Here is a 17130-nt window from a genome sequence, read left to right on the forward strand (position 1 = left end):
TATTCTGTAACGTATTCCGTTACGTTACTCAATGAGAGTAACGTATTCTGAATACTTTGGATTACTTAATATATTATCATGCTGTTTACAACTACATGAATGTACTATTGCTGTGATTTATTACTGTTACTGAAGGTCCGCGGCTCCGAACCGTAGTAAAGGGACCTCTGGCTAATACGGTGGGTTCTGTGTCGGGCTCGTAGCCGAAAACTAGCTTTACTTTGTTGTCTGGGTCAACTTTGCCAGCGAGAGACAGAGAGAGGCGTTGAAAGGCTGCTCCAACGGAACTTATTGTTTTTGGAGGAAAACACGAACACGGTGTACAGTCGAGTCTTAATAGCTTACTTACAACTGGGCTCTTCTTGGCTGCAGTGGTTATTATTATATTTCCATGCTTCCAGCTCCCGTTTCTGCTTGATGACAGCTCCTACTTTTCCTTTTTCTCCCTCCCTCGCTCACAGACACATAACGTGTATGGCAGTCCATTCTCCCTGCAGCACGGACTACACTGCCCATGATGCTACATTCTTTAGAGCTATACCTGTAGCATTCTGCCTATTAGCTTAGCACAACAACAACAAAAAGGCCTCTCTCACCCAGGAAACACGCAGAGAGAGCTGTAACCATGGCAACCGTAACGCTGCCACCTGGAACAACAGAACGTAGCTGTCAAACAAAACCCAAACAGGCCTGACCCGCCACAATATGAAACAGGGAAGTACCGCCGTGTAATCCATTTATTTCAACAAAGTAACTGTATTCTAAATACCACCTTTTTAAACGGTAACTGTAACGGAATACAGTTACTCATATTTTGTATTTTAAATACGTAACGGCGGTACATGTATTCCGTTACTCCCCAACACTGGTCATTGTTTGCTATATGCAGGATATATACTAGTTCACCTGCAACAGACTTAAAATTTCGTATGTTTGAGACTGATTAGGAAAGCATGATGGTAAAGTCATTAGCACTATTGCCTCACAAGCAGGTTCTGGGTTTGAATCTATCGCAGGTCCACTGAGGTCTTTCTGTGGAGTTCATATCTTCTTCTTGTACCTGTGTGGGTTCTCTTGTGGTAAACCAGCTTTCTCCTGCAGTTCATAGATATTTTTATTAGGTTCTTCTTCTTGTCCTTAGCGGGCGACCAGCGGCGGTGGTCTGCCGCGCAACCAGTACGCTGCTGTAGGTGCCGCAGGTTCTCTTGCTTGACCAACGATTATCTTCCACGCTTTTCGATCTAAGGCGATGGTTCTTGCCTGCTCGAGGTCAAGTCGAAGGGCCTTCAAATCATCCTGGATTTGTTTCATCCATGTCTTCTTTGGTGCATTTCGATGCACCCTCCAATCGGTGGGGCGGCTCAACCAGAGTAGGCCATGGGGGTAGCGGCTCGGGTCCATTCAACAAATGTGGCCAAACCAACGGAGTCGGCGGCGCTGGATTAGGTCGCCGATCGTTGGTTGGCTGCCGCAGCTGGTGAGGATGGTGTCATTTGAATGACGGTCGCGAAGGGAAACGCCGAGAATGCATCTAAGGCAACGCATTTGGAATGCATTTTATTAGGTTAATGTTGAATTGTCTACAGGTGTGATTTTGAGACTGAGCGATGTTACTCTCTGTTAGCCCTGTGATAGACATTCCCAGGGTTTACCCCACCTTTCGGGATAGGCTCCAGCTTCCTCATGACCCTGAATTGGATAAGAAGTTAGGAACAGATGAATAATAGGTAAATTAAATTTTTGCATTTATTTATTCAACAGTGAGATTGATCTGACTCTCTCAAGTCTGGAGACCCTGGCCAAAGTCTTTGACCATCCTAGCTGCTCCTTAACACCCCTCAAGGCACAGGTACAATACAAACTATATATTATGTTTATTTTCTTAACATTATGCACTAAATGTAGTAGACATCCATATAGACAAACTAATTGAGTGCTTTTTTAATTGTTAACAAGGGTTCAGAGATGGATATAGAGAACCTGTTGTGTAAGATCTCAGCTTTGGTCAGTCTCCTTTCTTCTTTGGAGAAAAAGGTACGTTTACGATGAAAATAAAACTGAAAAAGGTCTAACACTCAAACTCATTCATATACTTCTTACATGGGCAATAAAGCTACATAACTAAGAATTAAAATTCTTTAACAAACTACCAGGCAGCTCTTTTTGTTAGTCTTTATCCTTTCCAAAGTTTACCTTTAGTCCTAGCGTTCAGTTAAGTGATAATAAAGTGTTAATAATGACAAATTAAAACAAACCCTTTTTTCCCTGATAGACAGCACAAGTTATACATTGCAACAATGCATTTGATATCATTTTCCCATAAAGGTATTAAAAGCTTTACAAGATGCTGTGACTAATCACAACCTGGCAGTGCAGCCCAACCCACCCCCTCCTGAACCATCACCGACCTGTGTAACCCCCGCAAAGAGCAATGCCCGGCAGCTGCCAGTCTACTCCTTTCAGGTAAACTAGAGTGTGAAAAAGCCTCAAGTTTTACGACCATCAAAAATCTATAGTCTGTTCTTCAGTTACATGCCATCGTTTAAAGAGATGACTGGAAGCAAGACAAATGAACTCATCTCTGACCTTAAATGTACTGATGTCTTTTTTCAGGTGAAGATGTTGAGGTATGGCAGACAAACTGTTTCTGTGGATGTGGACGCAGGACTGTTGCTTTTTGACAAGAAGACTGGCTCATTTGGTATAGAAAGAGTCTCACACGACAGAAGTAAGGAAATCTTTGCTTTGTTTTGTTTCCTAGCTATTTACAGTGGCTAAAACGTATCTCTTCAAAGCAGAAATATTGTTTAATAATTATTATATGTATGTATTACTTTATTATTTACTGTTTTTTCCCCTGTTTATCAGTCCTTCAGATTGTCAAGTTTCAGAGCAGTCCAGCCAAGGTACGCATGATGGTTGACAGCCACCACAGCACACCGCGGGAGATGACGTTTGAGAGTGCACGGGTAAGGCGCGATACTGACGTTTTGTATTTACTGGAATCTGCTGTTTCTCTCATCATAACTCACTGTCGTTTCTTTTAGAAATGCGATGCGTTCTGCCAGCTCCTCCAGCTGATGAAAACCAGGCACTCTCAGCGGAGTGAACCTGATGTGATCTCCGTTTTTGTTGGCACCTGGAATATGGGTAAACATTAAAACACAATGGGAGTCTTTTTCCACAGCCAGACAACATTGTGCTGAGTTATTGTTAGGTGATCTTTTTAACTCTTCTGTTTTAATCGTGCAGGTGGCTCCCCTCCTCCTCGAAGTCTACAGTCGTGGGTGACCTGCTGCGGTCTGGGACACACCCCTGATGACTCAACCGCCTTGCTTCCTCATGACATCTATGCCTTAGGGACTCAGGAAAACCCCCAGGGGGAAAGAGAGTGGACAGATCACATCAAAGCAACCCTTCGCAGCTATACTCACATTGATTTCAAACAAGTAGGTGTCCTTTTCTCAATTTTCTCCTCAGCTGAATTCTGTGATTCCTATGGCTAAATATGGAGTAAATTAATCTAAATCCATCACATGTAAATGTAGAGAGATGGGTTGTCTTGATGCATGTTAAATCATCCAGATAAGCAAATCCCAAAAAGCTGATTTTGTTCATCTGTTCATCAGTGACTTCTTCAGTCTAGGACAGGGGTGGGCAATCTCAGTCCACGAGGGCCGGTGTCCCTGCAGGTTTTAGATCTCACCTTGGGTCAACACACCTGAATCACATGATTAGTTCCTTACCAGGCCTCTGGAGAACTTCAGGACAGGTTGAGGAGCTAATTTAGCCATTTAAATCAGCTGTGTTGGTTCGAGAACACATCTAAAACCTGCAGGGACACCGGCCCTCGTGAACTGAGATTGCCCACCCCTGGTCTAGGAGAAGTCACTTGGATGATCAAAGAAATGTCTGTGAAGGTTCTCAGCCATCCAGGTCATCGTAGTCTAAGGAGCTTGCAAAGAAAAGCGTCTGGACTCCTTTAAGTTGCTTGAAGACGTTTCACCTCTCATCCGAGAAGCTTCTTCAGGTTGCTTTGATGTGATCTGTCCACTCTCTTTCCCCCTGGGGGTTTTCCTGAGTCCCTGAAGAAGCTTCTCGGATGAGAGGTGAAACGTCTTCAAGCAACTTAAAGGAGTCCAGACGCTTGGTAGATGTTTCACCCACTGAAAACGCTACATCCAGAGGAATTAAATAAGAGGTTGATTGAATTTATACATTAAAGTTTGTTAATTGTCATAGAAATGTAATAATTACTTCAACAATCAGAGGCAAGGTCCACTAATAGGATAAATTGAGGAGCTTGATTTCACAGTCAGCTCATGAGTTGTTCTGCACAACAGCATTTTAATTGTCTTTTATTTATTATTTACATACATAACATCACATTATGTTCATATCCTGCAGCTTTGGATTTATATAATTACATTATTAAAACTAAATTAAAAAAAATGTTTTTAATATCGAATTTCAGTTTTCCAAATGCTCCTTACAAAATTCATTCAGTCCACGTTCATACCTCTAAAAGAATCATCCAGTTATTAAAACATTTATCTTTACATAGCCCAAAATCTCCACATATTTAATTTTATATTATTCTGTTTGATTTTTATACAAACGTTGAGTTCATGCGCTATAATACCTTTAATCTGACCAGAAGTATTTCAAAAATGAGGCTTACATTAAAAGAAATTATCAACATTAGTCCTACAGATTACTTTACAGGTTAAATGAATATCAATATCAATCTTTTGCCATGTTCTACAATTGGGTCACCTCTGTCATTAAAGTTTAATTTTAAGCTCATGTAAATCAGTGCTTTATTCTTCTTATAGCATATACAATTAAAACAATAACACTTTAGTGTTTTAAAGGGCAATAACACTTATGTGAAAGCCCAAATATTAATATATATGCATGACTATGTGAAGTTTCTCAGTCATCCAGGTCATTGTAGTCTAAGGAGCTTAGAAAGAAAAGCGTCTGGACTTCTTTAAGTTGCTTCTTCGGTTCTGAAGTCCAGAACTTTTCTTTCTAAGCTCCTTAGATGACGAAGTGCATGGGAACACACATTTTGTCTCATACAGTAAAAATGTTTAAACAGGAACATTTTTAACAACAACACACTCTAAAAATAAAGCATTTCATTCCAGAGTTCGCCTTTTTGGAAACTGTTAAATAATTGTTTTGACTGGTTGGAAACAATAATGCAGTATTACAATGTGGGGTATTGTCCTGTAGGTGGCAGTGCAGTCCCTCTGGAATATAAGGCTGGCTGTGTTTGTAAAGCCTGAGCATGAGAGTCGCATCAGCCATGTGAACACAGCCAGCGTGAAGACTGGCTTGGGGAACACATTGGGTAGGCTGCTCTGCATGATCTCACCATCACAAGTGCACACAAAGCAGATTCAGTAAATATACAGCAAGACCCCCCGAAATCTGTGCATGATTGTTGATAGAACAAGATGTTTCATTAACCTGTAGATTGAGGTTGACTGCTTCTATTGTTTCAGGTAACAAGGGAGCTGTTGGGGTCTCCTTCCACTTCAATGGAACGTCCTTTGGGTTCGTCAATTGCCACCTGACGTCTGGAAGCGACAAAGTCCTGAGGTGCATTCTCCAAATGTGTTTAGAAATTTTGTGTGCTCTGGTCGTTTCTTGCTCTTCAAAAAAAACCAAAACTTTTTATTTTGTTGTATCTCTTTTTGTTTAATGTCCAGGAGGAACCAGAACTTTGTGGACATCCTCAGGCTGCTGTCTCTGGGTGACAAACAACTCTTTGCTTTTGACATAAGCCTGCGCTTCACCCATCTCTTCTGGTGTGGAGACCTCAACTACAGGCTTGACCTGGACGTACAGGTCAGACTGACACTGCTTATTTCTTTGTTCTCCTGTTTCTTAACATACTGAGTGACTTAGCACACTTGAAGATTTTCCTAATAGTACATGTGAAATAACAATTTTTTGTGACATCCTATACACTGATGCCACTGCTTACTAACTCCAGGACATCCTGAAGCATGTATCCAAAAGGGAATTTGAGGAGCTAATGTGTGCCGACCAGCTGACCCAAGAGAGACACAAAAGGAAAGCCTTTCTCTATTTCAGTGAGTTTCAGTTTCGCCTTGTTTTATATTGAAAGTCCAGTATTATATCTGCACGTATTGTGAAAAACGCTGAAATGCAATTTCCTAAATAGCAACAGTACGATCTCATTATGTGCCACACTGACTTTTCTTATTCTTCTCACTTTCTTTATTTATCACGGTTAAGAGGAAGAGAAGATAGCGTTTCCACCCACCTATCGGTATGAACGTGGCTCTAGAGATTGCTACCTATGGCAAAAGTACAAGACCTCAGGGGTGAGCTTGCTTTCTTTTTTCTTTCTTTCTGAAAAACAGGGAAATGTATAAAAAAAACAACAACGCACAACAGATTACACATCCCGAAAATAAAAACAATATTTACACCTGAATAGTTCACAAAAATTGGGTAACTTTTAAAGTGGCATGTTGCAAGAAGTCTCATTGTCTGTAACGGTGCCGCCGGTGGTTGTTGCTTCATTCTGGAACTGGATAAGCACATGTGCTTCACATGAAGCTGACTTTTTGTTTCGCTGTGTATTTTTTTTTTTTTTTTTTTTGAGAATGAAAAGATGTAGTAAAAGTGTGTGCAAACAATAATCACCAACCTTTTCAGGGCTGGATCCAAATCACCCCAAAAATCAAATTTAAATCATTCAAGTAAATATACAGTCATTAAGACGAGTTATTTGTTACTTTTTTGTAACTTAATCCTCTTTCAAATCAAATTCAAATTTTATTTGTCACATACACAGTCATACACAGTACAATATGCAGTGAAATGCTTAGACAACTGCTCGTGACCTAAAGGAAAAAGAAAGGGCTATGAATAAGATAGGAAATAAATATGAAAATTAAAAAGGGTAAATTTAACTAGAAAGGAATAAAATAAAATATAAAAATTAAAGTTAAAAATGAAATAACTGTACAACACAAATTAGAATGAAGGGTAAATTTAACTGGCCAGAAAGAATAAGATAAAATATATAGATTAAAGTTGAAAATAAAATAACTGTACAACAAAATACACAATACACAGTATAGAAATATATAAGAATGTATGAAGAAATATAGGGTCTGAAGTGCTTTGGTGATTGACACTAGCTGACTCCTTCTCTCACCCCAACCGGTCGCAGCAGATGGCCCCGCCCCTCCCTGAGCCTGGTTCTGCCGGAGGTTTCTTCCTGTTAAAAGGGAGTTTTTCCTTCCCACTGTCGCCAAAGTGCTTGCTCATAGGGGGTCATATGATTGTTGGGTTTTTCTCTGTATCTATGAAGCGCCTTGAGGCGACTTTTGTTGTGATTTGGCGCTATATAAATAAAATTGAATTGAATTGAATTGAACTGACCCACTCTCTAAAAATAGGAGGCTAAGCGTTAAACTCATTTCTAGAACATGAATGTTTGGCATAACAGAAATCCTTCAGAGCGCACGCTATGAATACGTATATGAATTTCATTCTTACGCAGACCAATACAATGCACTGTTGATTATTTTATGACTAAATGCATTCCTGTAGGTGCGAGTCAATGTACCATCATGGTGTGACAGGATTCTGTGGAAGTCCTACCCAGAGACGCACATCACCTGCACTGCATACGGTGAGCCATGCAGACTGCTGCGGTAATGACCAGTCACCTATCGCCCAATAAAATGAACTCACTCGGTTGTGAGCCATTATGAAAGCAACGGTCATTTCCTCTCTTTAAGCCACACTTCTATTTTGACAAACTCAAGCAAACTGTTGAAACAAAACAGATACTGGATATTATTTTGACACACTCTTTCAAATATGATTAACAGCTCATGTGCTTTACCACAAAGTCATGTCGCTGTAGCAACAGTACACAGAGATATTTAAGTTGTGTAATATATTATCTGTTACTAGGTTGCACAGATGACATCTTCACAAGTGATCATTCACCTGTTTTTGCCACATATCAAGTGGGAGTGACATCACAGTCCACCTCCAAAACAGGTGCTGTCATGGTTGTTGCCGCCCTTTGGACATAAGCACTTTGACAGAATGTCTTCGTGAAATTAACGGTACAATATTTTCAATTCAAACAGATGCAAATTCCAGCACGGAGAGGACCTGGATTATTCTCGAAGGTATCGAGGCGATCGTGAAGACGGCGAGCAAGGCAAAGTTCTTCATTGAATTTCATTCCTTGTGCCTCGAAGGTATGGTTTCATATCAGTAAGTGAATTTTTTGTGAAGCATTTTGAGAGTCGTTTATCTTTAGTATTTCTCTTTGCAGAGACGCGACGTTCAAGCGAGAATGACTCACAGAGCTGTGACGTTCCTGGGTTTCTCAAACTCGCCTGGTCCTTCAAACAACTACCAAAGGTCAGGCATTCAGACTATTGAGAAGTGGCTAAAATATAACTCATCTAATTATTATTTTTTTTAACTTGTGTTTCTCTGTGTGTCCTATTATAGCTCCTTCCAATTATGTCTGAGATGGATCATCTTCAAGATCAACACATGCTGCTGTCTGTGAAGTCATGTGATGGGTTTGAATCATACGGTTGGTCGCTGAGCAAGTTTGTCCCTTCATGACTGTAGCATTGCTAACCAGTGCCTTCAAAGACCCAACTATGTTAAAACACAATGCAATAGTGTATTTTTATTAAATTTACTATATTCTTATCAATACTAATACTTCCTTTATTTGGCTTTGCAAACATCTCGTGTCAAATCTCATACATAAACAAAGTTTTACTTGATCTAACGAGCATTTTTATAAAAAATATCTTTGCCGTAGGTGAATGCTGTGTGGCTCTGCGCTCCGTCACCGGTGCATCTGACCAGTTTGAGACTTTTCTGAGTCACCGAGGTGAGGAAATGGGCTCCATACGCGGACGTGTCAGAGTTCACGTGCCCAAGGACAAGCAAGCAACGCGGGAGAAGATCTATGGTGGGTCACATGAAACTGGTCTTCTTTTAATCTCTGCCTTGCTTGCACTATCACTTCCCACTAAACCTTCATCTCCATCCTCTGTCACTTTCTTTGACTCCTGTGAGTTTCACATTGCTTCCTCTATTTGGTTCCTCAATGATCCCTGGCTTGGCTTTACACTTGCTGGTATCTATCGGCTGCTTCCTCTTTTGGCTCCCGATTGACTGACCAGATGCATCCTGAGACAGGACAGATGGGTATTATGCCATCAGGTCAGGCACAACACACACAACAACAACAGCCTTTGGCCTAATCACCCCAAACAGACTTAGTTTTGTAAGTCCATTTTGTATACTAGAAAATGAGATGTTCATTTCCTGTGATTTGACTTTTCCAGAGTGCTTCAGTATTGAGAAAGATCATAAAGGCTCTGGTAGGGGACACATGTCTCCTGCAGTGACACGGATCCCTGTAACCAGGTGAGGACAGCGTCATTTGTCAAGAAAAAGGGGCTCGGTGACATTTTCTGGGACAGACGTTGTACAAATGATTAGTGGATGTGAGCACATTTTGTCTATATTTTTCCATACTATCATGCTTACATTTAGATTCACATTCCACTATATACACTTATTTTAGAGAATTGTATGAGAGAAATTTGTTTCCCATCTAACTGGCATAGATGTTGAAATGTACTACTTTAATTACTTTACTCTGAATGTCTGAAAACTTTTCCCAATCTCTGGCATCTGATGGCACAAATTTCCCAAGACTAGAATACATTTTTGGCATTTTAAAGTGCAGCATCATTGAGAAACTTTGCTGGTTAGTTAAATACATGCAGATGGGCTTTTCTTGTTGAAGGCATTGTGATATGAAAGCCATATATCTTTAGTTGCCTCTGTCAGAAACTATTAGAAACTGCTGTGCAGGGCTGGGATTACACTTGCTTTCAGACACAGATGCCATCACGACCAAATTGTTAATCTCGTGCTTCTTCCAAGTTTGAAGTCTGCTTGGATGAATTATGTGTAGTTTGTGGTATGTAGAGTAAGGTGTGTGTAAGTAAGCTTTTACGGGCACTACAAATGCTGGTGTTTTAGTTACTGCAGCTCTTTACACGTGAGGATTCACCGGAATATGACTCAATGATGATATCTTGTGCCTATGCTACATTCTGTGAAAAATGCACTAGTCCTTAATGCAGACTCCAGGTGGAAAATATAAAACTAATGACTATGTGAATGTAGTGTCTGCAGCTGTCTGCATACATGTCTGTAAGTGAGCATAATCCTGGCTTAAACACAGAGCCAACATTGTTGGAGATGTGGAAACTAGAACACTGGCGTAAGTAGGGATGGGTATCGTTTAGGTTTTATCCGATACCGGTGCCAAACCGGTACTTTTGAAACGGTGCCGGTGCTTAAACGGTGCTCAAACCGGTGCTTAAAGAATGGAGAACACAAAATTGGTCCAAAAACCTCTCATGTTCAGCTGTTTTTTGTAAAAAGATAACAATTTTAGCCTTTTCTGCAGCTATGGGGCATATATGGTATCATTCTTGGCTGGAAGCAGTGCTTAAACAATGGAAAAAAAACACAAACTTTGTCCAAAAACCTCTCATGTTTAACTGTTTTCCACTTTTTCTTTGGTCATTTTAGCCTTTTTGTCCAGGGTGAAGGGAGTATCTGCCATCAAACAAGAAGACAGCCGCATGTAACTACGACGGTGTTTGCTAGTTCACCTTACATGCATTAATGTAATAACGTGGTTAGCCTACTCAACGTAAATTACACACGAACAACATTAAGCTACTCACGCAGAGAAGAACGGCTGCTGCTGCATCATCATCCTCATCATTTCTGCTACACTAGCAGGGCTCCGGGTCCGATAACAGGCACCACACCCGCAGTAGATGTGCACGGTGTGAGGTCTCGCAGCAAGCTATCAAATACGGCGCATTTCTCGGCTTTAAAAAAAACGCTATGCGTCGCCAGGTGTTTCATCGGATTCGAGGTGTTACCTCCTTTGCTCAGTGTCACAGTATCAGCTTAAAGCACTTGTTGCAGGCTGCTGAGTTTGCATATTTTTCTGTGAAGTACAGCCAGACTTTGACCGCTTGGCCTTGGCCATTTTTAATCTGTAGCTCTGCTCTAAAAGAATGTACCTGGACCCGCCTACTATCCTCGGAAACGTAAAATGATTGGCTAGAATCTAAAGTGTATCACAGCTCAGGGAAAAAAAGCACCGAAATGTGCGCTGCTTTTCGGTCTGGTTACTACCGTTTATGACAGAACCCACCGGTACCCATCCCTAGGCGTAAGCCAAGCCGAAACTTTAAAAACAATTGTGGGTAATTACTGTAATTAATATGAATTAAAAATATAAAATGTTTTATTCTTTGTCAGTTTGGTTAGATTTGTTTACACATTAAGCATGAAAAGATAGTGACGCGTTGGTTTATTAAACCAGTACCATTTCTTTGATGTTTGCATGGCATCCTTATATGATTCAGTTGCTTTCACAAAGTATACAGTAAAACCTGAGCTGAACTTCTTGAATCTTGCTCCAGCCAACCTTTTATCAATGTTATAATAATAAAAACAAAGCTTATTTTAACTGAAAGGAGCTAACTCATTCTGGGAACTAATTGAAATGAAACTGAAACAAAACTAAGAACTATTAGAAAGTTGTGTGGCTAATGAGTGAGAATTGAGGATGACAGTAACTTTTGTATGTGGTTGAGTTTGCTTAATTCAGGGCTTTTTTAATTCATTGCAGGTCCTCAGCTGCTCCCGCCAAACTAAATCCAAGCAGCTACACCAATCCCGCTTACTACATCTTTGAAGGCGTGTCCGTGCCACATAAGGTGGAAGATGTGCTTCCCCATCGAAGGGATCCTCAGGTGATCTGGTCTGGTAACGAGGCTTTGCAGCTCCCAAAAGTCTCAGGGAGGCATGGCTTTGACAGCAGACCTGGCCGCAGATCAGACTTTACAGAAATTGAAATTCCAGCCATGCTGTCCCAGTATTTGACAACCAGTGACCTTCATGCATCCCAATCCCATTCTTCTTATCAACTCTTTCCAGCCAAAACCCCATCTCCCATTCCTCCACCGTCACGTAAAGCCATTTCACATTGCCAAGAACAGACTTCACCACCCACAGGCAAATATCAAAGTAAAAATATTGTTCAGGACTCCCTACAGCCTGAAGTCAGTGTAAAGAACTTGTATATGAATCACTCAGCAATCATGAGGGAAAAGGTGAGAAGGGATCAACATCAGCTTCTTCCAGAAAGGACCAACCCTATCAAAGCAGCTAAGGCACCATCAGCTCTCCCCTACACTCGCACACACTGTCAGGCCACTGCTTCCTGGATAGTGAATCATCAGCCCCCTGGACCTACAGGAGACAACTCACTCACTGCTTTGCAAATTGCCAAGTCCCTCAGCGAAGTCGACTTTTTCCCCATAGAGCAGAGAGGCCCATCTATACCCTACCAGAGGACAAATTATAGAAATGGTCCTTCCATGCATGGAGATAGAGGATGCAGCTGGGAGAAAGAGGTAGGCGTAATCTTGTTTTCAAAGACAAAGCTATAAGTTCTGAGTTTTGTTAACCAAATAAATAATTCAATATAGTTTATCTCACTGCAGGTGTCAACCCTGCAAGGCGCACCGGAGACTGTGCAGGAACTTCTTAGTACTCTGGGCCTTCAAAAATACACCCTGGGACTTAGCCTCAATGGTTGGGATGATCTGGATTATTTCAGGTAACATTAATTTTGATATTTATGTAAGATCATTATGAGTATAACACCAGTGTATCAGTCCTGGAGTGACTCCATGTTGCTCCACTCTCCACTCCAACATGCAGACATGTTTTTCTAATTATCTGTGAGGATATTTATAGACATCAATGAATTTTCAAGCTTCTTTTCTTCATTTTAACTATCACAAATAAGTGGCGACCCTTATTATAATCATAACCTAATTCTAATTGTAAACACAAAGCTTGATTTTAACCATCAAACAGGCTTTTAAAGTGGCGAGGAAAAATGTAAGGGCAAGCCAGAAAGCTACAACTTTATAAAATGTAATCAGGAAGTTGAGATGCTCACAAAAGCTGGATAAGTGTAACTTTATTCTCTGTTTTTGCTTTTATCTATTTATTTTTTTGTCTCTTAATCTCTTAATTCCTGTGGCCAATGACTACAATCACGCAGATCTAAACATTTGAGAACGCCACACACAAATTCCCAATCTGCTCGTTCGTCACAGACAGTTTGAAAAAGGACAACAACACACAAACATACTGTTAGTTTATCCTCATAGCTGTCCAGTTTCCAGAACAGATTGCCTGTATGTGGTGCATTTAGGGGGAAATGTGTAAATTCAAAACAAAACACTTTCAATTTTTCCAAACACGCTTTGATAAACAATTATAAACATAGGAAGAAGTAGAAAAAAGCTCATGTGAGTGAAAGGTCATTTCAACACACTTTTCTGGGAGGCAACAATGAGCAGTGAAGAGGAACTAAGGGGATGGGCATCTTTTCTGAGACATCGTAGTTGCTTCTTGGAAACATAGAGGCCACTTTAATGTAAACTCATATGTCACATCTCAACACTGGTACCACTGAATCATGTTTTTTCCCCCACTACTTTCGATCTTGCTTGTCTTTTTTCTTCACAATGAAACTTGGTTTCTGTGAAATCTGCACATGCGAAATGCGTAATACAAACATTATGACATTCTTACTTAATTTTTATGAACATGTGATTTCTTGTTTGTGTCACAGTTGTTTCTTCTTTCAGTTGCACTGTAGGAATCTTATCCCAGAACGGGATTTTGTAACTAAATAAAACTTTTGTATGAGACTTTTTTGATATTATCTGTGACTCAACAGCTTTGCGGTAACTTCAGATAGAGTGCAAACTAACAGTGGATGCACATTGCACGATCTGATATCCTCGTGTTGGTGTTGTTCCCAGATCATCATACTAAAGGTTGTTCCAGGATCAACATTGCAAGTGACCAATCAGAATGTTGTGATGTCATACTTTTGCGACTTCGGGAAAAACCGGCGTAAAACAAAAAACTGTACTTAAGCTGCGAGAAACCGCCTTTGTCCGCCGATCAACGGACCCTAACCCTAACCCTTTAATAAACGCTAAGCAGAATTGATATTGTCCTTGCAACATTGGAATTTCATAAATGCACGAATGGGTTGGTGCGCAAAAGAATAACGTCACAATAATGTGATTGGTCACTTGCAATGTTGAACCTGGAACAACATTTCCATGATGATCTGGGAACAACACCAACACGACGATATCAGATCATCCGATCCACATTAGAAGCAGATCTTTTCATTACTGGTTAAAAAGAAGGAAAAACTGTGAGCAAGTGTGACGATGTGTGTCCGATGCTGGAATATTAAATGTATCTTTAACTCTACAGTGGCATCACTGAGGAGGATCTGTGCGCTGCAGGAGTAATGAATGCTTCACACCGACGCAGGATTCTCGAGAATCTGCCCAGGACCTGGAACTGAAATAGAGAAACGGGCAACGTGAATGGTACAAAATATCATAATTCACTCAGTTACAACTGGAAGAACTGTTAGAAGTAAACGTAAGACAAGGCTGCCAGCTGGACATTACTACAGCCCTGTCAACTTTTCATTTATCACATCAGTACTGTAACAATAGATTGTGTGTGTCAGCACAGCGAAGAGAACACAGGAAGCATGCGTTGCACAATCTATCCATGTTGCCAGAGCGTGATGTTATCCATGGAAGTCCTTGGTAGGCATTTCTCATTACTGACGCGTATACAAATATTGCTTTGTGGTATTAAGGTCTCATTGATTTTATTGTCAGTGAATTCTAAATGACTATAATATTATAGTCTTTCAATTTCCAGTGTTCATAAAAGGTTATTGTTTTATTTTCCACTTTCATCCCTTCTGCTGTCTGTTTCCATTACACTGCTATTAATGAGCCTGGGCCTGAGCTTTTAAAAGCATCTCTATTAAACCCACGAAGCATAAAATCTATCTGTATCTACTGGAAGTTCATATGGAAAGCTGATACAAAAAGGCCTGCCGTATGTCATTTTGTTTACTGTCCTATACTGTTATTATCCTGCCACTTAATCTGTAATATGCCCACTGTGCATGGTTCATGCAGTTTTTATAAAGTGGATAAAGCAACTCTTGACTATCACCAAGCAATTGCATGTCATTTCATGCCGTCAGACAGTTGCTTCCATTGCCGTCCATTGCACAGATCATGGTGTATTATCTTACTTGGATGCTGTCTGATATAGCCTGCTTAATGGTCTAGTACTGAAGTGCACAGGGGTTATTGCAGTCAAAATCATCTACTACAAGTATAGAATATGTAAAATCAGATATACAACAAAAATTCCTTTACAATGACCTTATATTAATGTGTGCAGTGGAAGATTTATTCTTTAGTGATGCCATGATAATGGACTTTGATAAAGTCAAACAGATGATTCTGTCTTATATCCTGAGGGACATTGTACAAATTGTACAAATGCCTTTTTTTTCTTTTGGTTTTTTGTTTGTTAAGCTACTTAACACTCACCTGTGAAATATTCAAGCAAAGGCACTTAACTCAAGGAAGTAACCAGTGTTGCGCCTAAACAGAATATTTTAGCAAAGAAACTATTTTAAATTGTTACTAGCAGCCTGCCTCAAAAACACATAATTGTGTGGATGCCTCAAAGGCATACAACTTTTTGCAACTTTTCAACTTTTTTCAGCAGACATCTTCAGCGTTAAGGCATCCACACAGCATTTTCGCAGGAAATGCAAATTTTTCTAGTTTGTTCTGATTTCAGATAAATGGTAAATGGTCTGTATTTATATAGCGCTTTACATATCCAGTCATCCACCCATTCACACACACTGGTGATGGCAAGCTACATTGTAGCCACAGCCACAGAGGCGAGGCTGCCGGACACTGGCGCCACCGGGCCCTCTGACCACCACCAGTAGGCAACGGGTGAAGTGTCTTGCCCAAGGACACAACGACCGAGACTGTCCAAGCCGGGGCTCGAACCGGCAACCTTCCGATTACAAGGCGAACGCCCAACTCTTGAGCCACGATCATAACTGTGTTATCTGATAACACAGTTTCATTACCAAGGTGATTCACAAAAAGCTGTTAGCTGAAAACTTTGCATTTCACAACATAGTGTTCAGTGTGTACTTGAGAAAACTGACCGAGTGGAGGCCTAAAAGACTATATACAGCAGATGGACCATATCTGAAAGTCACATCCTTAGGAAACAGAAAAAAAAACAAGAAAAGGCCTGACAGAGGACCTAAGATATGCATCTCAACCTTCTTGTGGATCTGTCTAATGTTTGCCAAAACCTAAACAGAAATGGTCTCAGTGGAAGGATGTCTGTCAGGAAGCCATTCCTACGAAAGGGAAACAGCGAGAAAAGGCTGGCATATGCCAAATTTTTCTTTCAAATCATTGTCAGTATAGGGGTCAGGAGACAGGAACAGCACATATGACCAGATCTGTTATCTTGACAGAGAACGGAACAACGTCCAATTTTGAATATCCTTCAAGAAGCCTGGAGAACTATTCCTGAAGACTACTTAAGAGAAATAACAAGAAATCTTATCTAAGAGTTCAAGCTGTGTTGAAGAATAAAGGTGGTCATACCAAATATCGACTTTCAAGCTCGTTAGAATTCTACAAACTCAGTTGTCTTACACATTGTATTGCCATGAAAGGTTGCACATGTTTCACTATGGTAAAAAGCTGCAGCTATTTTCAATTTTCCCAGCAAAGGATCAAGAAATGAGGGCTGGCCCAAGACTTTAGCACAGCACTTCACATCAGCCCAAAGCATATGAGAGTTGCTTTTGCCAGCTCACCTATAATGACACATTATGAGGTAAAATGATACATTACAGCAGAAAGAGGTGAGACAACTGTGAAGCTGACTCAGAAGCAACAAATAATCCCCGGCGTGTGAATGTTTTTCAGCTTTTAACAGTTGCATTCATTTGAGGTAGTTACTTATTCCAGTACGGCCAAACACGTGTACTAACAGCAGGCATGTGTCAGTGACCACTAAGTCGGTGACCTA

The 17130-nt window shown here is 40.5% G+C and overlaps 1 protein-coding gene and 1 long non-coding RNA gene across 3 annotated transcripts in view; one reads left to right on the forward strand and one right to left on the reverse strand.

Annotated features, from left to right (window-relative positions):
• inppl1b (inositol polyphosphate phosphatase-like 1b) overlaps window positions 1–16632 on the forward strand; it is a 34110-nt gene extending 17478 nt beyond the window's left edge. Inside the window, exons 7-28 of one of the 2 annotated variants that reach the window (XM_085170103.1) lie at window positions 1762–1849; window positions 1957–2034; window positions 2326–2463; window positions 2614–2728; window positions 2869–2969; window positions 3048–3150; window positions 3253–3449; window positions 5242–5359; window positions 5514–5610; window positions 5721–5859; window positions 6008–6107; window positions 6274–6362; window positions 7603–7684; window positions 7972–8061; window positions 8154–8267; window positions 8345–8433; window positions 8527–8614; window positions 8852–9004; window positions 9384–9465; window positions 11768–12554; window positions 12630–12760; window positions 14452–16632. In XM_085170103.1, coding sequence (XP_085026229.1) covers window positions 1762–1849; window positions 1957–2034; window positions 2326–2463; window positions 2614–2728; window positions 2869–2969; window positions 3048–3150; window positions 3253–3449; window positions 5242–5359; window positions 5514–5610; window positions 5721–5859; window positions 6008–6107; window positions 6274–6362; window positions 7603–7684; window positions 7972–8061; window positions 8154–8267; window positions 8345–8433; window positions 8527–8614; window positions 8852–9004; window positions 9384–9465; window positions 11768–12554; window positions 12630–12760; window positions 14452–14545 — 3073 coding nt within the window. In that variant the 3' untranslated portion in view covers window positions 14546–16632. The remainder of the gene's footprint in view (window positions 1–1761; window positions 1850–1956; window positions 2035–2325; window positions 2464–2613; window positions 2729–2868; window positions 2970–3047; window positions 3151–3252; window positions 3450–5241; window positions 5360–5513; window positions 5611–5720; window positions 5860–6007; window positions 6108–6273; window positions 6363–7602; window positions 7685–7971; window positions 8062–8153; window positions 8268–8344; window positions 8434–8526; window positions 8615–8851; window positions 9005–9383; window positions 9466–11767; window positions 12555–12629; window positions 12761–14451) is intronic. The other variant, XM_085170110.1, reaches the window with a different exon arrangement.
• Window positions 14449–17130, reverse strand: part of LOC146524889 (uncharacterized) — a 275208-nt gene continuing 272526 nt past the window's right edge. The window contains exon 2 of the long non-coding RNA XR_014875704.1: window positions 14449–16115. This is a non-coding gene — a long non-coding RNA (uncharacterized LOC146524889). The remainder of the gene's footprint in view (window positions 16116–17130) is intronic.

This window comes from Neolamprologus multifasciatus, chromosome 2 (assembly GCF_963576455.1).
Source record: "Neolamprologus multifasciatus chromosome 2, fNeoMul1.2, whole genome shotgun sequence".
Classification (NCBI taxonomy): Eukaryota; Metazoa; Chordata; class Actinopteri; order Cichliformes; family Cichlidae; genus Neolamprologus; species Neolamprologus multifasciatus.